The sequence below is a fragment of the Sardina pilchardus genome, chromosome 16, assembly GCF_963854185.1.
Source record: "Sardina pilchardus chromosome 16, fSarPil1.1, whole genome shotgun sequence".
Classification (NCBI taxonomy): Eukaryota; Metazoa; Chordata; class Actinopteri; order Clupeiformes; family Clupeidae; genus Sardina; species Sardina pilchardus.
In genome coordinates, this window is record NC_085009.1 from 14155666 (window position 1) to 14179665 (window position 24000).

General features: G+C 43.4%; 2 protein-coding genes across 3 annotated transcripts in view; one reads left to right on the plus strand and one right to left on the minus strand.

Annotated features, from left to right (window-relative positions):
• The window catches only part of col4a6 (collagen, type IV, alpha 6), a 91018-nt gene extending 68928 nt beyond the window's left edge, over positions 1–22090 (minus strand). For both annotated transcript variants that reach the window (XM_062516829.1, XM_062516828.1), the window contains exons 1-3: positions 22019–22090; positions 21725–21864; positions 21507–21552 (exon numbers count right to left, since the gene is read on the minus strand). In XM_062516829.1, coding sequence (XP_062372813.1) covers positions 21507–21552; positions 21725–21735 — 57 coding nt within the window. In that variant the 5' untranslated portion in view covers positions 21736–21864; positions 22019–22090. The remainder of the gene's footprint in view (positions 1–21506; positions 21553–21724; positions 21865–22018) is intronic.
• A 985-nt stretch (positions 22091–23075) lies between these two features.
• The window catches only part of col4a5 (collagen, type IV, alpha 5 (Alport syndrome)), a 43408-nt gene continuing 42483 nt past the window's right edge, over positions 23076–24000 (plus strand). The window contains exon 1 of the mRNA XM_062516743.1: positions 23076–23321. Within this exon, the coding sequence (XP_062372727.1) occupies positions 23238–23321 (84 nt within the window). The 5' untranslated portion in view covers positions 23076–23237. The remainder of the gene's footprint in view (positions 23322–24000) is intronic.

Sequence of the window (24000 nt, forward strand, 5' to 3'; positions counted from 1 at the left end):
GAGAGAGAGAGAGATGACTTGTGTGTACTACAAAGAACAATTCCAAGACCAGTCCCCATGCTTCATTGCATAGAGGCTGAAAACAGGGTGCCTGTAAGTATCACTGAATAGTATACAATGAACATAAAACCTCCTCCTACTCATCTCTGGTCCATAGACCCATGGATATCTATAAGGTACTGGGCAAACAACATCAAAAGAGAACATCTGGGAGGACTGACTGAGGGCAGCCTTTTGGGAGCCATACTTAGAGCCGAGTGTTTGTGAAAGGGTCCATGATGCCACAAGAGCTAGAATAGCCCCTTGTGAAAAGTGGAACAGACTCTAGGGGTCAGTCCTCCTGATAGGTCAAACCTGCGGCAGGGCCGTCCGTCGCCCTCTGCTCAGCGTGGACACTCACATGGGGCAATAAAGTCATGCTCCATTTAACACCATCAAACACTGCCCACGCACCAGCAATGCTGGACCCAAACAACTCTGGCCAGAATCTGGAGGAATGTAAGCCCAGGGGGGAGAGGCTGTGTTACTGGGCAATCAGGTGCACTAGGGGCCCCCTTTTCAGCGCGAGTGGCCTCTTCCTGAAGTGGCCCATGAGTGGGTTAAGCACAATGGCGCAAACCTTACATGCCTGCAGAACACACATCATATGTAAATATAAGCCACTGAAGAATTGTGTGTGTGTGTCATGTGTGTGTGTGTGTGTGTGTGTGTGTGTGTGTGTGTGTTGTATGCAGCCAAGTATTTATATGTGATCCATGTAAGTGACTGACCACTTTGTGTGACTGCTGAATTCTTTCCCAGCGCTGATAAGACTGCTTACTTAGAAGGACTTATAAAGGATTTCAGACAATTGAGTTAAGTTTTACACAGGCCTCAGTTTTTAGAGAGAGAGAGAGAGAGAGAGAGAGAGAGAGAAAGAGAGAGAGAGGAGAGAGAAGAGTTGATAAAAATGTCCTCCACAAGCCACACGTCAGTCACCAGCAATGACCTGGAATTCTATATACAGAAGTAGGTCAGCAGTATGTCAGAATGTCAATACAAGCAGAAGAAAAAATATCAGAATAAAAGGAGCAATCAAAATGTTATGTTCCGGATGTCACCTTGAACATTCTTGTCATGCTTGAGGTAGGTTGCTGATTAACGTGCCCTCTCTGCTACACCTGAGGCCTCAATCCACAGTTTCATTGTTTTGTCACCGCGCCGGCCGTTACTAAGAGATACAGCACACATTGGCCTAGCGTTGACCTAACATTTCACCAAGGTGGGCAACTTTCTCTCAAATCATTTTTTTTTCGCGATGGGAGAATGTGTCTGCCTGTACTTGGCAGAACGGCATCTCGGGGAGATCCGTGTCTTCCCACCTTTTGCGACAGACTCAAGAGGACGGAGTGGGTGGAACAGATCGCTCTCGCAGATGTCTGATTCGACGGAGCTGAGCCAACACATTCCACTGTAAACACAACCGAATCGAACGGTGTTATTGAACACCTCATTTAAAGCGCTCATATATCTTTTTGCTGTTATCAGATGGAGGAACGCACATTAAGTGAAACTGAATTCCGATGGACCTGTTGGTGCAACGGATGCCCTGGTACAGAGAATGCCTCGAACTCCCTCGACACGTCTGTTGCAACGATGGCCAAACCCCAAAACACCGCCGTTTTGTCCTGTCCGTCTATCCCGTTTACGTCTCTTTCAGCTTCCCCCGAGAATCCCCCCCCTGAGAGGTGTCACCCACTTGCCCCCTGGCGACCTCTGGAGAATGACTGGAATTGACACGCCGATGGTTTACACAGCCAATTATAGACAAGAGGTGAGAGATGGTGAAGAGATATAAAAAAGAAAGCGCTAGAATGCCTCTTCCTCTTCCTCAATCTGATATTTGAAACAGGACCAGGATTTTTTTTTTTTCCCTCAAGACTGGGCATATTGGTTGACCGTGAGCACAAATGGATCTTGACTTGCGGGGTGGACGGGAGCCAGATGGGAGCAGGACGTGTGTGCTAACGGAGGGGCTAATAAGGCGGCCTTTCCTCACAGTCGGGTGAGAAATGCTGGTGAAATATAGCCACCCACTGTGGCACTCACCGGCCTGCCGCCTACTTCTCTGTTCCCCTGACAACAGGGAATGCACCACTCGCGCACTCTATCTCTCTCTGTCTCTCTCTGTGTGTGTGTGTGTGTGTCTCTCTCTCTCTCTCTCTCTCTCACACACACACACACACACACACACCCATACAGACACACAAAACCAAGTTCACTCAAACTCCTCCACAGAAACTCTTTTTTTTCTGCAATCTACTGTAAAGTACATTTGAATTTACGCTGCTTTGCATATTACTGGATGATGGATGATTTATGATGAACTGATTTATGAGGATGAAGTCTCATGAATCAGTTTTTTTTACTCATTCTGTAGAAAGACAGTAACTTTCTGCACTTTCTGCTCGCATAATGCTTGGACAATGCCTGCACAAATTGAGGTGAATTTGTTTTGCACTGTATATAGCCCGGTGCATGTACTTGCAGAAACTTGTGTGACATTTAAGCACTGCTTAGAGCTGAGAGGAAGGAACACTCAGTTTGCATGTTGTGTCAGTCATGGTGCAATTACCACTGTGACTTTTCATCAACAGCATATTACTGTGACAGAGCTGATTCTATAATTCCTCATTACATCTCATTACAAGTCAATGAGGTCCCAGATTGGCATTCCTCACATATGCATCTATAAGAAGACAGGTTTAAGGGCATTTTCTCTCTCTCTCTCTCTCTCTCTCTCTCTCTCTCATCCTCTCCCTCTCTCTTTCTTTTTCCTTTCCCTGTATGAATAGGTATGCACGGATAATCTCAACATGTTTCTACAGGGTTTTTCGATGCATTACGTCTCCAAAGGAGAGACAAAGAAAGCTGCCTTTCATTTAACAAAGCTAAACATAAATGCACAGCAAAAAAATAGGCTAGCTTTTGTGAACCAGAGAAAGAGAGAGAGAGAGAGAGAGAGAGAGAGAGAGAGAGAGAGAGAGAGAGAGAGAGAGAGAGAGAGAGAGAAAGAACAAGCTCGAGGAGTTGTTGAGACAGGCCGCGTCCACAGCTGGGTGTGCTTGTTGTTATAGGTCCATACTAACCTCCTCAGCTGGGCACCTAGCACACATAAATGGCACTGGGGAGGGGGGTCCACTGGAATCCCAAATACCAAAACATCATTCATCAAAATACTCCATCGCCATTCTCTCAGCCCCCCTCTGATTTCCCCTCTATGAAGCCTGGACGGACAGAGCTCCCTTAGCTGCCATTAGACGTCCACTACAAACACTTCTGAAGACCTGGCTACAGGAACCCCTGTGTTTAAAGACACAGAGTAAGGGGGGGAGGGGGGCGGGGGGGCTTCTATGTTCCTCAAATGGGTGAACTCACCCATGAAATCAGAAGGTGCTCTTTGGTGAAACACTTCCAATTTTATGCAAAAAAAAAAGGATAGATCCAAGGCATTCTTCATCATTTTTAAAATCATAAAATCATGCCAACATGTGCTTCATCAGAACCTGATCAATCAATCAGAACCTGATGATGACGCGTCCTGATGAAGGCCACGCTTTTACGATTTGATCGTATTTTCGTATCTTATAGGTGTGTACTTTTGAAGTTTAGAACTACTGTCAAATATTTTTGGTGATATGATAACATCATAAAAGTACAAAATTATGACTGCTGCCTCTGACTGGTGCTGATTTAATACTTCGCCCAGGGTTGTTGTGAGCAGAATATTGAGGTTCAGGAAGATGTGTCCGTTGCTCATACACACACACACACACACACACACACACACACACACACACATCTTCAATTTTCCTTGGGGATCAATAGAGTATCTATCTATCTATCTACCAACCTCAAGTTTCTCGAGAACTCTAATCATCCAGTCGGAAGACAACAGGTAATATGGGTGTCAGTTGCCCCATGTATCGCCTAATGCAACAAGAAGAAATTTAATCTAAGTTAATTATCATTTGCCCAGACTTGCATTTCTTGAGAACTTAAATCATCAAATCAGAAGACATGTAACCGGCTATGTGGTTGCCCTGCAACATTGCTCAATCTGGGCATGCATTGATCACGTCAGGGACTTTTTGAGTGCATCTCTGATACAGTGTTTAGGCTATGAGATGTGGGGAATATATTGCACTATATAATGATATACTATTAACATGCCTAACTAAACTGATACGTTACTTATGAATTGTGACAAGGTGTTTTTAGCAGAGTTGAATAGCATGGCCATAACCTGCTTGCAGATGCACTATGGTTCATTATATTATATGATAAACCATGGTAAACGGCTATGATGGGTTGCTGAAAGTCATCAAACTGTAAAATGTTTGGGTTTTTGGTCCAGCGTGTTTGTTGAGTCTTGAGGGCTCTGGATGTGCAGATAGCGGTGTGTTGATGTGGTGTGTGTTTCGCAGAGGGGCGATGGTGGACGTTGGGGAAGGGGTCCCGCTCTGCCCCACTGAGTTTTAGGCACGCCGGGGATAATGACTCCATGATGAGGCCCCCCTTGGGCCTGCAAGTCCCTGCATGGCAGTCCACCGTCAAATAACTCCTCGTCACTCAGCTCCCTGTCAACGTGAGTGGGCATGTGGATGTGTGTGTGCATAAGGGGGAAAAATGTCAATTTTAATTCCTCCGCATTTCTTCTGTCTGCCTGTTTTGTGTGTGTGTGTGTGTGTACTTATCTCTCCTTTTCTCCTCTGGCTGACATCTTAAACTATCATCCATCTCTGTGCTGCTATAGAGAGAGAGGAGCACTGTATGTCTATACGCTGAATGGGGTCGGTGTCAAAATCAATAACGGATCGTTTTTCTGCGCCGCTCAGACATGCCGAACGCTAATCCTAATTTCTGTGACAAAACATTTTTCCTTAAAAAAACAAAACAAAGTGATGAAATCTATCTTGGCAAGACATCGCTATTCTCAAAACACCCTGCCAAGCAATTTGTGTACTGTTGCTTTTGTTGCCATTGTGGAATGGCCTTCAGTCCTTATTAGGAAAAAAAAAAAAAAGAAAATGCTGTGATGAGGTCTGGTACAGTGGCAGCTTGTCAGGTTCAGACTCAGAGTCATTAATGGGAGATAGCAGCCCTGAAATAAAGTGAATGTGTATATTTATCTCGATGGCAGGATGAGTAACATGTCTGGAATAGAACGGCACTAGCCGGGTTACTAACCAACGCTAACGGCCAGTAGCCTTCACTCTAGTTACAGACCCGGTGTCAACAGCCAACTTTCTCATCCCTGATTGATGACCCACACTATAACACCTAAAGTCTTCCACCGCCCAAGCTTCGACTGAAGTGCTAGCCCGACAATTACGGAGAACGCGACGAGGAAAAAATAATGAAGTTTGTTCTGTGAGAAGCTATCTAAATGAGTTATATCCCTTTTACGCTATTCTATTTCAGTCAGGAATATTTAGAGATGGAGGGGGAGGGAGAGAGAGAGAGAGAGAGCGGGAAAGAGAGTGCTCAGAGAGAAAGAGAAATAGAGAGGGGGGAGCACAGGTTTAATGCTAAGTGGAGCCTTGGCCGGGACTTAAATAGGAAGAGATGGGGGCAGAGGGGGTTCAGAGAGGCAACGCACCAGTTTTGTTCTCAGTGCATTCAGCTTGTTGGACAGGCCAGAAAGTGCCAGAAAGTGCCAGAAAGTGTTCAAAAGAAACAGGGAAACAGGGAAACAACACACGTCCTTTGTTCTATAAAAGAAATGGTGAAAAATGAATATAGAATGCATCAAACAAAGCTGATAATGAACCCATAAAAACATATTTCCATTGGAGCTTTGCTTGGACAAAAAAATTAATTGGTGTGCAAATGTAAATACCAGCTTAAGGATAAGAAAATCGTGTGGAAGGGCCCTTAAGTCTGGTTCTGGGAGACATCCAAGGACTCCAAGGGTACCTCCCCTTCCATCCAGTAAACATTGCTGTAGGCATTGTGTCACCTTTAAAAGTCATCTTGTGTCAATATTTAGAGAGAAATAAATACAGTATACGTCCCAGCATGAAGCCTTTTAAATTGACAAACTCCTACATAAGCCAGTGACCGGGAGGAATGCGTTCCTTGTGTCTCAGGCGTGTCAATCAACAAACCTCCCTCGGAGGAAAGGCAAGCCGGAGAGGAGGAGAGACAGGGTGAATTAAGAAAGACAACCATTTGGGCATTTACTGACATGCCTCACCCTGCAATACCACCCCCCACCCTCCTGTCACCCCCCCCCCTCGCCCCCCGAGCCCTTCTTACAGATGCACAACCCCTCCAGTTCCGACTCTCACTCTCTCTTTTGTCTCTCCAGCATTCCTCGCTTGTCCCATAGACTCCGCGGCTGTCTGTTACCCAGTCGCCCTGAGCCAGGCCAAGTAACCCCCACCCCCCCCCCCCCCCCCGGCCCACACACTCACTCCCACCCACCCATACCCCATACCCTGAACCCCCCCCCCCCCACCACCACCACCACACTTCTGGATGCCGTCACAAGTCTCAAGGCTACTGTGCTAACTTTCCGGGGTGCTGTCCTCCCGAAAAACGAAGATAAATCTCACATGGCCAAAAACAAGACCACACACTAGTCTCTCCCCTTAAACTGGAGCTTGGCACATGTGTGGACGTGACTTAGAACCTCACCAATTGTAAAGACCAATGCTTTTAATAATGCAATAACTGATACTGTCAGAATATAGACTTTGTATACACAGTGTCTATGTATACATGTATATGTGTATTCCTACAGAATAGGAATATGTGACCGCATCTCATAATTTGTTTTCAGAGGATCAGTCAGGAAAGAAATATTTGTGTTCTTAGGTCAGATGCCGATAACAGATGCATGTGGTCAGTGGTGGTGTTGAGAAAGCTAACAAAAATACCAGATGAGTGATCGACATCGGTGGGAAATTCCCCGGGAAGAAAAACTACCTGCCTCAATTTAGCAAGCTGGTCTTTGTGTGATGTCGGTGTCTATGTGACTAAAATAGGCCTCATGAAATCTGTATCTGCCTATCTGTCCCTGTACTGTATCTCTCTCTCTCTCTCTCTCTCTCACTCCCCTGTGAGATCAGGGAGCACTCACTGATTCGTGTCTTTGCCAGACAGCATAGGAAGCAAAGATACTCTCCTATTAATAAACATCCACACGGCGCCTCCATGGCCTCTATGTTTGACTGTGTGTGTGTGTGTGTGTGTGTGTGTGTGTGTGTGTGTGTGTGTGTGTGTGTGTGTGTGTGTGTGTGCGTGTGTGTGAGAGAGAGAGACAGAGAGAGAGAGAGAGAAATGTATGAATGATGTGGCCTCAATGCACACCTCTAAAAAGTGCCAGACTTCTGGCAGAGCCAGGGGTCAGGGGGGGTCATGTTCAGCAGCCGGCCGCTCCGCTCCGCCAACAGTGGCTCCCTTCGCCGCTCTCCCTCCGCACCGAAGGGGAAAAAAAACCTGGTCTGGGAGTGTGAAGGGAGGACTTGAAAGCCGCGGCAATCTCGCAAGGCCATGCAAAGGAAGAGAGTGACTGATGAGCGACATTTAAGAGTAGGGGAAGGGTGTGTGCGGGGGAGGGTGTGTTTAAGAGAGGCCTGATTTCGCCTGAATACTTGACATGTCTGTTTGTTATGGATTAAGAAGGGGATAATATTTTGTCTGCCAGGTGAGGTGTTATGGCAAGCATTATCAGATTTTTTACTAAACACTATCCCTTTCAAGCTGGAGGAAATTATTTGGAATAGAATGCATGCAAATATGTGTTAAAATATCTTTTGTGAAGAAACACTTCCAGCTATGAATATACAGTGTTTCCATGGAAGAGTCCACTGGACATTTAAACATAACAAAGGAGAAATCTGGAACAAAACAATCTTTGAATACACACTAACTGGGGACTCTGCTTGGACAGTGAACGAAACAGATGTATACACACTGGAGGCCACTGTACTATACACTCTGGGTGACGTTTAAGACACAAAATCTTACACTGGAGAGGTTAAAGGTTAGAGGTCAAAGATGAGCTTATACAAGATTAGTATGTTTAAGCAGGAACTGCTATGTCTTACATGTGATTGTGTTTATGAACTCACATGCGTTGCATACACACTGAGGTTATTGTGTCTACCTATATCTATACCTATTTCCAAATATAGAGAAGTGTGTTGTAAGTGTCATATACACACACATACACCAGGCGAAAGGAGACAGAAGGCAGATGGAACCACATGTTTGGAAAATTCTGTCCGTGCAAAACGCTGTTTTGTACATCGTGTAAAGTACTACAGATACACAGCCCACCAAAAGTGGAACAACTGCACTGTCTCATAATAAACATAATGTTTTTGATGTCCATACTCAAAGTTAATTCTCTTCTTTCAGGAGGAATTACAACTTGAGTTCCACTTTACAGAGACTTCTGTTAGTTTAACACATTGATGTGTTAGCACTGTAGCGCAAATTAACTCAAGCTGTCTGAGTTGCTAGCTTCATCTATAACCTCCGGCAAAAAAAAAAAATGAACGAATGACTTCTAACCACAAGGTTAGACATGACTTTGTAATTTGTGTTACTTTCTCTTTAGAGGAAACACAAATCCCATATGAGTAGGCTATACATGACCACAGATCTGAGTCAAGTTAGTCATGACAGTCTCATTGGTGAATGCCTATGTGTTTCCTCATCGCAGAAGCTGTGGATTGTGGTTGTGGCAACTGATGGGGATCGCAAACCTCAGGTAAAAACCACAGGAGATGTCTATCAGCAAGTTGCACCCCAATGCCAGAGGTTTTCACCACAGGAAGCTAGGGCTCAACACAAGGATAAGTAGGAAGGGTGGCTCCCCCCAACACCCCCCTTCCCCCTACTCCCCAACAAACACAAACACACAACCACACATACACACACACACACACACAGCCTCATCTGGAAGTCATTATTGACCAGCTAAAAGGCACAAGCTTCAAATGGGTGCTTAATTCAAATGGGAAATGAATATGAATGAGAGTCCTGCGAAACACCTGTGTCATCATCATCCGATCATCATATCCATATTGCAGGTAAAAAGTAACTATTTCTAACTATTATATAAGGGGTATGATGACTTTCTATAGGCACTGTACATATTGCAGGTAAAACGTAACTATTTCTAACTATTATATAAGGGGTATGATGACTTTCTATAGGCACTGTACATATTGCAGGTACGGATTGACAGCAGTTTCAGAGTGTCCTCCTCACGGTCGCCACTGGGAAGGACACCCATCACACACCAAGGGTGTGTGTGTGCAGTGCCGTGCCATGACAGGCCCCCCGGAGCGGGATCATGACCATTGGAGCTGTGGTATGGATGCACCCTGCAGCAAGCTGCTTTGGGGAAGAGGGGCAGATAACCTGCATTCCTGTGGTAACTCAATGGATCATTTAACACAGTTAACCAGTCACCCCCTCCACAGGGACTCTCAATCACCTCTCCTCTTTAACCACCACCGGGCAAATGTGTAACAGGCTTCGCCCCCGGCCTATTCCATTAGCCATGAATTTCAGCGAGTCGAGGCAAGAGGAGAGACAACAGATAAGATCTAAGATAGAGGGGAGAGAAAAGTAACTGAAAAAAATTCGACCCATTGGAAAGTAACAGTTCCGACGAGTTCCATCACGTCTCTCTCTCGCTCTCAGCCTGCACAGCTGCTGACCAACACATATGACCGAACAGGTGCAGCGGCTCATCACGAGAAGAATCTGACCTCGCCGCTGGGTCGGGTCAAGACTCAAACGCCGACGGCGAGCCGACCCAGTTCAGAATTCGCCCGCATGACCTGACCCTTGCACTATCTCAAATCTTCGAACTTTGGGAGATCGACGATAGAATGCAGATTGAACACAGTGGCAATAGAAGTAAGGTCAGTCCAAGTGACTCTTACGAACGAATCAATTCTCTCGCGATATAAATGGCCATCACAGCCTTGATGAGACTGGACACGAAGGCTGCAGTTTCTCAAATGTCCTGCTTGCGTATATAATACATCATAAAAGGGGCTCTGTTTATAAACTCCTATAGCGCTTGAAGCTTAGCAGTAAACAGATCTCTGCAAACATCTGACTAATCGTCCAAACAGACCATAAGAGAGGCACTGGTTTACAGGACAATGGGGGTGGCGGCCGGACAGACATGACAGTTCACAGACATAAACACACAGGCCAGATGTAGGGCCACCAACACATCCTTTCCACCTCACACTTGCATGGATGTGTGAGCAGGGACTGACTGACTGCAGTTAGTCTTCCAGTGTGCTTTCTTCCTGAATACCAGATCCGGGCAAATCCACTTGCCATGAAGAAGGATTGGATTCATTCAGTGAACTTAGCAAGCAGGACAATGGGGGAGAAGACCACACAGCCTTAAGAACAGACGGCTAATACCTCTTTGTCCCCCCCTTAGTTTTTTATCAACTGGCAGGGACAATGACGTGACAGAAAAGAGCTCTTTTTCTTTCTCTTCTTTCTTATGGAATTTTTCTCATCCCTCATTCTCATTCCTCCGCAACAGATGTGACTTGTGACTGTCGGCGGAACATCTGCGCACTGATGTGTCTACACATCTCCCTGTGAGGTCACCCACATTTGAACCCAGCCGGCACTTTCACCGACCTCGCAGACAAATCAACTGACAAGCCCTTCAAGCAGAAGAGAAAGGCGAACGCTTTAGCACCGCCTGTAATATATGGTGGCAGAAAAAGGAAGCCTTAGGTGTCTCTGGGTAATAAACGAATGACTGGTCAAGCGTTATCTGTCCCAAATCGCCCTGTCCCCCTCCAAGTGTGTACATAGTGAGAAACACCTGAACGCATCCACTGAAGGTCATCAACCACCCACCCGCACCCACACCATCTTTTTTGTCTGTCACCCTTTTAAAAGAATGTCAGGCATAACAAACGGCTTAAATCACATTTGACATGCACGTCTTTGCACAGCTCTGATTTATACACATCGGTTTCCTTCCTCGTGGTCAGCCCACTGTCTGTGGGGGAAAACTCTTGACAACCGGGATATTTACGACCATTTATGATTGCTCTCGGTGCTGCGGGAGGCGCTGAGATCAGAATTCAGCTATTAAGACTGCATGAGGGAACAGGTAGAGGTAACCGCCAGGGCAGGTATGTCTGTGTGTGTGCATGTGTGTGCATGTGTGTGTGTGTGTGTGTGTGTGTGTGTGTGTGTGTGTGTGTGTGTGTCTGTGTGTGTGTGTGTGTGTGTGTGTGTGTGGGGCCCAGTGAATGACAGGGGGGAGATCGAGTGCAACTTAGCTGACTGGCAGGCGCTGTGGAAATGAAGTGCGGCGTACTCCGCTTCCGACATTCGATTACTTAGACCCCATTATTCTCAATACAAACCCCACACACCAGCACTGAACTCTGCTGCCACCTGCGCTGGTATGCGGGGTTGTGTGCAATCGAATGTCGAAAGCGGAGTGCGCCGCACTTACATCTGCACTCACTTCTGCACTCACAAGGTGCCGGTCTCTGCAACATTTTAGCTAGACAAGTAGACTAATGGGATAGCTATAGGACGGCCCATACGTGCAGCTGGTCAGGTATGGGCGACTCGATAAAGAACATAAGCGCTAAGGGGAGAGGGGCGACCTGGACGACCTCGTCGAGCTGCGGGGAAGGGATTTAAGGTTATGGGGGTTGCAGAGAAAGCTTCAGCTGGCATGCCGCGGGGAAAGGGGCTGAGCTGAGACCTGTCTGTGTCACAGATGCAGAGACGTAAGGGGGCTAATATGCGCCTTTAGGGTGCGCGACTGAGAGGGAAAGTGAACAACACCTTTCATTTGGCATTCCAATTGGAATGGGCCGAGAGCCATGTTCTGCAGCCCTGCATACCTCTAGGATTCTTTCGGTAACGTTTAATCACCATCACGTAATGCAGGATGTATGGAAAAGCCCCACTGACACACAGGGGGCTCCACTCGATGCAAATATGTATGCAAAAAAAAGAGGAATTCTGCCTATGTGGAGACCATTTCCAACAAAAGTGCAAGAATTCTTGAATTTCCCCTTGGGGATCAATAAAGTATCTATCTATCTATCTAGAAGATGTGCAGGTGAACGTGAAAGACACAACAAAACTGCTACAGTTGAATTTTGGAGCTGGTGATTTCACAATCTGTGCGAAGTTAGAAAAAAGAAAGATTGATATGGACTGCAAATGAAGGTAGCCAGTGACTAAAATGTAACACTTGTTCATATCATTATATATCCCAAATGTAATGTGAGTACTTGCATTGAGACTTGCACTGAATGAAATTTCACCACCATACCAATGGTGCTCCTCCTTTTATGACATAATTGTTCATAAGATGGGTGATTCACAGCCAGCTGTGGCTTTCAACGTTGTCTGATGATTCAGTAGGTAATTACAACATTATTAGTGGATTTGAAATTGGACTTCCTTTAGGTATTTCACCAAGTACAATATCAAGATGTCTCATCAACATCAAAGGCCAGGATGCTTCCACCCCGTGTTTAATGTCTGCACGTTTGTCTGCAGTCTTGGACTGATTTAATTTCCAAGTGAAACGTTCCTAAATTACCACAATAAAGTGTCTTTATTGTTTCTGTAGTTTAGAAGTTGGTGGCATTGTAATTCAGTCACACATATCTTGAATTTCCCCTTGGGGATCAATAAAGTATCTATCTATCTATCTATCTATCTATCTATCTATCTATCTATGTCTCTATCTATCTATCTATCTATTATGTTTAATGCTTCTTATTCTAAAGCCTCTGATGAAGGCCATGTTGGCTGAAACATGTTGGCCTGATTGTATCTGTTCAAATATGAACTAGCTGTAAATAAAACCTTTTTCAAAAATGGCCTGTAAATGCAACTAACCACTCACAACCAAAAGGTATACAGAGACATATTGTTTCTTCAGGTGAAGACAAAAAAAAATGGAGAGAGCAGGATATTCCTAGCAACACTGAAAATGGAAACAACAGCCGTTCATTTTACACCATTTTGCCACCACACTCCTTGACTATGGCCTGTAGAAACATGTGGGCGCTAGATGTGACATTGACATAATGATTGTAATTACAATGGATGTGATGGAAACATATCCAGACGATAAGCCAGGCACATGTGCCCCACCTCTATCTCTGCCCAGAGTTCACACCCAAACAAAGCCACCTGGAAACCTTGAGTATTGCCTAAAACAAAGCTGAGGTAAGCCAGTGAGGGGAGCCAATGGCATACCACGGAACTGACTGATTCTCTACCGAGATACTGTGGAACACCAGTCGACATAATATGACCCTAGCGTACCTATTCATAGGTTTCATCAGGTCCCTTTCCACAGGTGGGCTAATCAAGCACAATGCAGTGTGCATTCATAATCTTTCTACACCTGTGGAAAAGGGACCTGACGAGACCCAAAAAACTAGACTGAAAGACACCAATAGGGCTCGGGATCATGACGTGAAAACTTCGGGGCACAGCCATATTGGCAGCCTCACTCCTTAGTTTACTATGGATTACTATGGATTTACTCCCGCCTATTAGTGTGTTCCTGTTACTTAGTTTTTGCCTTCTTGGTCGTATGTTGCTGTGTAGTGGGGTGTAACAGCACCACCCATGATCGCAAGAGGAAAAGAATCGCTAATACTACATTTCTGCTTCTTGTCTTCTGCATCTGAATGAATGGATATTACGCTCGGTGCGCTACCAATATGGCGGCTATATTCCTAGAATGCAAGGCTTGTTCCCGAGCCCTATGGAATCTAACACAAAACACAACAAATAAGAATGTAGAGAGGAAATAAATGAAAATAATCTGATGTGTGATGGTAAGGAGGCAAGTGCATTAAGGGAATAAATCATAGTTTTGGCAGTAAAGTATTGTAAGAAAACGGCGTGCTAGCAAGCTTTTACTGAGCTGGTGGTGGTGTTTGCCGAGTTCTTGCATTAGCTTGCTAGTGTCAGTCCAAACATTCCATAATACTGCAAACAAATCAACGCTAAACTGTAAAGGTGAAGCATTCCAATAATGTACCTGCAGGATAGCGGCTGATTCTGTCAGGTGTTTAGTCCCCTAAGCTAACATATAACAAACTACCAGGAGCCATGCTCTGAAATCCTGTCAGCCGTCAAGATTCTTTCAGTGACATCTCATCATAGCCTCATTTATCATGGCAAAGCCCCTCTGACACAGTAAGGTACACTGGACGTATGCAAACGAGGGTCTTGCACATACACGCTCATGGGGAAAACACACACACCCGAAGGCACACTTAGATATACCCACATACACATGCTGCCACACGAGTATAGACTTGCAATTCAATCTGTGAAACTGACCTTCACTGGGCTTGAGTGAGGGCCAAGGAGGTTCATACATTTTGTTTCTCATTTTTTATGAAGAAAAAGAGACAAGCACTGAGGCCATTGAGTTGGCGAATGGGCTGCTCTATGAAATAAAGGTAAATTACTGAGCTATATGTAGAAGCAACAGCCAACCGACGGAATTTATTCCTTCAATTTTGTGTGTTGTTGGATCTACCTCTGTTCTCTTCAGTAATGCCAGATAACATTGTGAAATGGCACTAAGAGGTTGTCTTATACTCAGTAATCACTGTTGGATTCATTGGAACACCAGTCAACATGACATTTGATAATATATCAAAGTGGAAAGCCATGAGATGACGAAACCATCATAAAATGGCCCAACAGAATGGAAAAAACATGATGTCAGGGGTGTGAGGTAATCGCGGAAAATCAGAGAGGTTATCAATGATAGGGCAGCACACATGAACACAATGAAGTAAGAAAGAAAGATGAGTTTGGCCATCGAAGTGTAAACCATAACCATAAATAACTCCAGTGTAATTTTATATGTGTGTATAAAGGTGTTATTTCTGGCAGACATTATTGTCCATGACCTAGGCTTATAACAAATTATTATCTACTCATGGGTTTCATCAGGTCCCTTTCCACAGGTGTATAAAATCAAGCACCTAGATTATGAATGTACACTACAATGTAGACTGCATGGTGCTTGATTAATACACTTGTGGAAAGGGACCTTGATGAAACCCATGAATACAACTAACACAACACACAAGGGAGTTAAAAGTGACTCACACAAATGTATGTCAAGATAAAACGTAAGGTTTCTGCTAAATCTATACTTGACAGCATGTCAAGGAGAAAACTGGGGGCTAAACACTAATCCTGTTGAGAGGTAAAAGTGCTAACAGCTTGAGGGGCAGCTTGAGGTGAGATGAAGAGTCAGAAGGACCAGGCATGCCATAACAGACATGAAGAAGCCTCTGTTACGCATCATCCAAGGGTCTGGGGGGGCCCACTTCACTGCCTCGAGCAAGACCCTCTGAAAGCCCCTGTGTGTTTCTGTCTCCACCTCTCCCATCTTGTACCTTTCTCCTTCTCTCCTTCTCTCTTGTCTTCACTTATTTCCCTTCAGGTGTCCTACTCTCCCTTCTGTCTTTCTCTCTCACATATTTTCGCTCTCCTTTCTTCAACTTTAACCTCTCTCCTCTCGTTCTTCTCCTGACTTCGCCACCATCGGCCTCACTTTCCCCCCCATCTCCTTCAGTCAAGACAAAGTGTGATAAACAAACCCACAAAGGGAAAAGAATGTTAAGCCTCTGTCCCCCTATTCATTCTTGCAGTCCTTTTGTATCGGCCCGTGACCTAAGGTTTACCTCTACCATGCGGACTTCTCAAAACCTTCTTGGGTGTATGACAGCAAGCATACCAAGGCTAGCGTGGCACAATAAGTGAGTTCTAAGAGTTCTACTGTTACAGCAAATCATGTTTAACTGCCAAACATGCCTCAGCAAAGAGGGAGAAAGGGCAGAGAGAGAAGCACCCCCCACTCACATCTAGCCTGTCTGTCAAATGCACTCTGACAACAACCTAAAAAGGACACTGACACTGCTGAGACAGACAAGTAAAATGTCCAACACCCACACATGTTGGAGATTTGAAATCCTCTTCTAACATCATTGTTCAAGTCATTCAAATCATCTAAGTTCTGGTATGAGACATGTGACATGCAGTCATAGTATGACCAGAGTTCCAGTGCTCAGATAATATGCTGATATACAGAGTGGGACTGACTGAGGCTATACACACTATTTACGCTTTCGCTTTAAAACGTTTAATTCGTTTTTTTTTCGTCCACACGCACATTTGTAATTCCCTAATCTTGTCCACAGAGGACACCTATAGACACGGTGGACACTTGAAATGCAGATCACATGACCATTTGGACAGATCCCATGACCAATTCATGCAATTGTCAGCATTGTAAAATGCAGAATTTAACTGCACCACAGATGCTCGCAAAGACAGCAAGGCTAGTAAAGTTTGGTCTCCATGTTGCACTTACTGCTGGCAGGCTAGTAGTGGAAGACAAAGTGATTCCTGGAAAGTCAAGACACATCACACTGACAATGTCCAATCAGGAAGTAAATATGGGTTTCTACATCATCGTTTTAAGATGTTTGAAAATTCGCTGTGCTAAAACACAGAACCACAAGCCAGATATTTCCAATGAATACGGAGCTGACAGCATTTCCAAATCGTTCCATTTCAGGAGGTTGAAAAAAAAACTTCAGGCCCCAATGTACTGGTATCTTCAAGTTAAACAAAACTGCTTAGCAACATGCCTCTGTGCACCCACAAAAACTGAAATCATTTGTGGATGTGGCGCCTGCTGGGACAAGGTGCACGCCACGAAAGGTGGACGAGCAGCTTCTTCTTTGCCACCGTTCCGGAACTCTGATCAGACATGCCCGTTGTTTACCTCGTGCTAATTTTATTCCTTTGTCTGCTTTTCATCCCCTCAAGCTTCAATCCTGTTGGCACTGTTTCACAGTAGGGAACAAATGACGCCTGTCGTCGCGCAATAAGTTTAAGCACGCCTGACTGTCCCGGGAGACTGGAAACCCACAAGGTGGGTAAATAAAATCTATAATAAATAGCCTAAATAAATAAAGAAACTACCCCAAGGTGCACTGTGGGTCTTGCTCTACTTGAGACTGGACTGTTCTGGCATGTTGAACGCTGATTCAAGACTTGAAATCAGACTTTTTGGTCAGGTTTAGAATCCAACGGGGATAAGGGGCCGATAAGTGTGCATGCGTGGAGACACAAACAGAGGAGAAGAAAAACAAACAAAGCCGCCACACACAGACTTGTCTCACGGCATGAGGTTCAGACTTGTAAGGAGAAGAGAAGTTGTGAGTTCTTATTCCAGAATAACAATTAAAAAACGAGACAGAAAGGGATTATACATTGTCTTGCCTTACAACTTCAAGGTGAGGCGACGAGGGTAAGTTGACTAATTCAAATTATAAACGACTCCACCCATCCCAGTTACCACTGCTGGTTCAGTTAACTGAAACCAGGCAAGTGCTTCTGCACTTTGATGGCCAAAACTGAGAGTCTAAGGAAGAGTTATTTCCCCTCGGGCCGTTAGACTCCTCAGCCAGACATGCCTGCCACTTTCATGAAAATTCAGGACTTAATTGATGTGGTTGCTCCAACTGTTGTCCTTTGATATCAGTAGAAGCCTGTATACACTGTCCCATTGTTTTTATATATAAACTATACGTATTCAGCTTATTTTATTATTTTATTATTATTATGTTATTATATTATTATTATATTATTATTATTTTATTGGCTTTACTTATATTCTTTTCCATTTAGGTCATGGAGTTAACCAAGTTTACATTTCACTACTAGTTGTATACTGTTATGACAAATAAAATCTCTCTGAATCTGACTGGAAGTCAAATGGGATCCTTGCTCAACGGAGGACTGACCCATCATTATAATAAACAAACAGCAATAGGAATGTGCAATGCTAATACTGTGATTTAACTGGTGCATATGGTAAGACTGTCCATGTTTATCTTGTCTGTATTGCCACATTAACAGAGACCTCACATGTTCTACTTAAGGAAAAGACAGGGGCAACAAATGGACAATAAAGTACCAATCCTATTCATGCAACATACCTAAAAAAATCCAAATACTTATTTTCGCCATACGAAAGTCGGTAAATTAACATTTCCTACTCTTAATAGTTTTTGTTTCTTTGTGCTAATTTTCTGGACAAACTCCACCAGACTATCAACAAACACATGACAAATCCTTTCCAACCTACAACCTTTCCAGCTGGGACTACTTTCAGCGGAAGTCTCAAAAAGTTGCGCTGGCTGTGCCTATCTCCACAGAGAGAGAGAGAGAGAGAGGCGTATGGCAGGCTCTTATTGGATTCCACTGCCTGGAGCTATGCAGATTCAGGCAGGGAAGGGAGGACCACAAATCAAACAGCCATTAGTTGCCTCACTTTAACTGAAGGAATGTTCCAGAAAGTGACACCTGCAGCAAGGTAGAAACTCCCAACATGTTCTGCCAAGCCGTGAAGGAAGGAATGCCAGGGGAGCCATGGATGGGGGGAGCAGTATTTCAGAGATAAGACGACTGAAATGTGAACAATACAATGGGGGGGGGGGGGGGGGGGGGGGGGGCTTCCCCTCTAGGGGTCAATTATGGGCCCTGAGATGGACTAGTGTCTAATGAACGACTGGGAGGCCCATGCCTGAAACACCTGACCTGACAGTCCATCTGCTTTCACTGATAAATGATGCACTGCTCAGATATGAGCTAACATCCTGTTCTCTGATGCACTTGAATCACATACCACAAACACACCTATATTCATAGAGAGAGAGAGAGAGCGAGAAAGAGTGAGAGTGAGAGAGAGAGTGAGAGAGTGAGAGAGAGATAGATGTAAGAGCTTTATCACCTGTGATTCATAACAAGCAAACAATCAGTGCTCTCTGGCTGTTAGTTTAGGTGGGTGGTTCGAATAAAGCTGAAATGGAAAGCTGACACATATTGTACGTCGTACAAACACGCCGGAATTATCTAGAATATATTAATCGATCTGAAAACAACACACACGCTTAAAGTTGTTATTAAGGTGCACATGCTTTTCAATGTTGGTAAATTAAGCACTATCTTAAGACAAAATAGAATAATTAATTTCTCCTTGATATGATTTAGTGCTGCATATCACAATAGGTCTGTCAGCTGGAAACCATTCAGAACAGAGCACATTGTGACGACATAAAGCTGGCCTATTACTCACCCACTTGTTACTTATGTCTACATTTATGTTATATGTTGTGCATCTGTATATTCATATACTGTATATCCATATATTTGTGCACATCACCTTGCAACCTTACCCATGTTAACAAACAGAATTAGTGTCCTAGCACACATTAAATGGCTGAATGAATGTGCATAGTGTGCCTACTTTTACCCCAAAATATAATCAGTATGATGAGAGGTGAAAGATAATGAAAAGGCTGAAGTTGGAGGGATCTTTTCTGGCTATAGGCATGTATGTCCCACACCATCTTCTTTAGCTGCTACAACTGCTTTTGCTGTGTGGCACTGTTCATTTCTCAGAAAAAAGTTGACTACATTACAAAGTTGTGCTCGGTCACCCACATCGGGCTCATTGAAGACAGCATGCTGACTTAGAACAGATTCTATGGATTCCATACAAAACCACTGTGGAAGTAAGAAGTTACTACTGGAAGTTACTGTGTTGCATACAGTACTATAGAAAAGTACTTTGTGGCATACTGTAGAACTACATTGTAAAATAAAAATGTGTGTTTAAATGTACTGTATGATGACAATATGACCATATATTTACACTGTGTCTTTAAAATATGGTACAGTTTTTTTCTTCTTTTCAGTGTACTATATAGACATGGAGAGATAGCCTACTCTTCATGCCCCACTTGGTATCTGAAGGCATCAAAACTTGAGGCTGCTGCACCCAACTCAATTACAAGTTGCTCCCTCATCTGTTTCAAATTGTTATTACAAAAGTAGGTCTGCCTCTACCATTGTAAGAAAATATCACACCAACACCAGGTTAACGCATTACACTGTACAATGCTTAGGTCTGTTCTTACATTATCTGCCTGTCGTCTCTAATGGTTGGCATGGTTCCTATCAGATTCCCACCTATCACTAAGGTGCCAAGAGTTTGAAGTGGATGTTTCTATAAGGTTCTACCTTACAAAAATAAAAAGGTCAATCAGATTGCTAACACAATCCCATGGCGAGTATCTGACGATTTTTCTCTTTCTACCTTTCTTATCTGTAGAAGACCTTGAAGATTATCATAACTCCACTGGAGATGTAGCCATTTCAAGAAATACAGTTCTTTGTGGCAGTTATGCCAATGCCAAATGTTTCCTTTCCCTCTTGCTAACTTGAAGTAGCCCACGAGATTCACACTGCATAAACCCAAAGTATGTTCCAAAAGCAGAATATCTGAGGATTATGAAAAATCCTGAATAATAACCCAAATAAAACAGATGCCATTTGCTACTGTCATAACTAATATAAGTCCAAAATCATTATTGCATGCAAAATTTGATCAGATAACCTATGCACCAAAACTCTTAGTGTATGAGAGTCCACTCCCCCCACCACGCACTATACACATATGCGCACATGCACATGCACACGCAAACGCACGCACGCACGCGCGCACACACACACACACACACACACACACACACACACACACACACACACACACACACACATACACATGCATGCACACACACACATACACACACACACGCACACACGCACACACGCACACACGCATACACAAATACAACTCTCTAAGCATGTACATCTATCCATGCATATTCTATGTATATCAAGCTACCTATCGCTAAGTGATATCAATGATGCAATTCAACCAATAATACACAAAGATGTTTCTACGAACAGCAAAGCCATTTTTCTCGAAAGGTTTCCCCATTAGGGGTGCACTTATAGGATATTACATTTCCACAATGAGTGTCTCTAATGTGAGCATTTGCTTTTTACACTAAAACTATTTAGACTAGTCATCATATAGATATTGTTTGGTGGTCACATGTTCATGCTACATTCAGACAAATAGCCTAAACTAGTCTTCAAAAGTATGCAAATACTACATGGTTGGTCTAAGCACACACAAATGAATGAATAATCTGCACTGCTCTGATTGCAATCGTCTTGGTAACACAGTCTATGTCTATTGAGCTATGGCTAGAAGCCTACCTGTGCATTTTAACTGGTAAAAAAATTGACGAGGTGAGGTGTCCTGAAACTTTCCATAGCTTGTGTAATGTTGTTGACTTGTATGAATTAAAAATCATGCCAACCCCCGGACGCACACCAACGAACCTTTCGCGAAATGTCAGTATTATTAGCACATTACACAATAAAACATCAACAACTGAATTTTCACTTCACTGGAAGGTTTAAAACGGTAAAGCAGACGAAAGAGCGCATCACGCCGCGCGATTTCAGAGTTCGTGGACTACAGTTTATAGAAGATACCATATCACACTTACCCCTTGTATGGACTTCACTGCCAAGATTAGAGTGAGCACGCAAATCCTGAAAATGAAATAAACAGCCCGTCAATGTCCACTTCTTTCTCAAGTAGGCTAACGTTACCAAAAATAAATTCACGGCGTAGCCTAAGCAACACTACGAGCAATATATTACAGCAATGTATTAGAAGTTCGCAAAAGTTATCAGGGCACATGTAAGGACTTTTGAAACTTACCAGAGCTTCATTTTTCCACGTCTATGAGGGAAACACAGGTAAATCTATCTGTTACGCTTCCCCGTGTTCAGGATAGGACTCTCAAAGTATCTCAACCGTACTCATTGAAGAATTCAAAAAGCGCTTCATCCACTTCGGCACTAACGTAAAACAAGGGCATATAAAACATGGAAGGGGGTAAAACACAGAGTACAAAAGAGTATCAGTACAATTATTGAATATTACCTTTCTGTCGCCTAAAATTAATTTAATAGGCGAATTTACGCCAAAAGAACAAGAAAGAGTTGAACTCACGAAACTTCAGTGGAGAAATCTTTCTCCCCCTGCCCGACTCAATTCCACGCACCGCAACAAGTTTGCAGTGCTTGAGAGGACAAGGGGCGGGACTATTGTGTGTCAATCATATACGTCTCTGATACCTCCACAACAAAAAGCTAGACCAGGCAGGACTTCAACTTCATCAACAGTGAATCGTTACTTTTTCAGTTGTCTATATACCATTCTCCAACATAGCCCATGTTACACATTGCACATTCTAAATCCACTTTTTATTAGCTGGGCATAATCCTGGGCTTTTGGCTACAATGTGTCTGTATTAGGCCAAGGCTAAAACTCTTTGTGTTGTTGTAGGCTTCATAGCAATGCATATGTAACATAATAATAATATTATTAATAATAATAATAATGGTAATAATAATAGTAATAATAGCCTAATAATGATGATGATGATGATGATGATGATGGTGCAACAGTCAGATGGTTATTTCCCTTGGCTTCCCAATGAATAGCATTCATGCATATAGGCTTTTAAGGTGCCGCAACGTATAGGCTACGACTTGATCAATCTAAGCTGGTATAACTCGAAAATATGACCAGAAAATATTCCCTATATTTCAGATAAGACGTTGACTAGTTTTCCAATGTAGTTAGGTTGAGCTGAAATTGCAACACTGGGGAGAGCCATAGCCTATAAATAATTGTCTCTCTTTATATTAGTGCTCATGTATCTATTTATGCCTTTCAAGGTTGATTAAATAAATGTAGGCTTGTATAAGTGAAGACTTTCACCTGCCGGCTGCAAAGAGAGCTCATAGGCCCACTGAAGGCTATCTTGATTAAAAATGTTCAACAGCAACAGTAAACAAATATACTTAATCCAAAAGTCCAACCGTCAGAATATGATATATAATATATAGATATGTCAGTATACACTGGTGTGATTAACTCAAACTACGTTCGAAAGAATGCACGAGGCAGTTCACTTGTGGGACTATCCCACCCAGAGGCGGATGAATACAAAGTAGTTCGGGCAGCAGGTTAAATCGAGACAGAAAAAGTTAGTTAAGGTTGCAGAAGTGAGCGGTCCCAGCGTTGGACAGCTTGGAGAATCCGTCTATAGACTGCATTTAGAAAAAATTCAATTCATTCGTAAGATCATTGAAGAATATGACAAGTTATACATGTGTTCATAGTTACACTTATCAGTGTTAAGCAGGCGGATTCTTCAGTGAAAATGTCTAGAAACTTTAAGAATCTCCAGATCCTCGCTGTAGGTCTGCTGTTCATTTGCTTGTGGGTTCAGGAATCAGAATCAGCGGTGAGTACAACAAACATATATTCCCATGTTTTATGCCAATTATTCTTCTACTGTCTGCTCGACAAGGTTTTCTGCGAGTGAGTGTGGAGCCAGTCACTTCACTTTTGTGTCGGAAAATAGGGGAGGCTATGCGAATTTTGTAGGGCTACAACTTTGTCTGCAGGTTGTTCAGTGAACGAATACCTGGAATGATTTTTCTGCACTTGTTTAAGTGTTTCCAAAAGTAAGTTAACAATGTGGATGTTTAACACTTTAGGCTCATGAATTATAAATGAAATACCAAATACATGTAGGCCTATTGATCCATGCGTTTGCGAGTAGCCTGCCCTGTGCGCGCTAGTTTGTCAAACTTGAGTCGGGATAGGCACAGGCTCTGCGCGCATCACATTTTTTCAAAGTCTGAACTATATGGGACGACTTGTAGTAACATGTCGACTGTCCTCTTTTAAAAGCTTTGTTGCGGACATTTGCTACTAAGTATTGGTGAATTTTTCTATTGTTTTGACACCACATAATGGATAATGCAATGAAGACTTTGTCTATCTCAACTTTAGAATGGAACCACATATCAACAATTTTTTTTCCGTAGCCTATCAGTTCACCCCGTTAAGATCTTTTTGTTGATAGTTCACATAGCGTGTAAATGGTTCATCTAAAAGATTTCTCCCATCAATAGCAA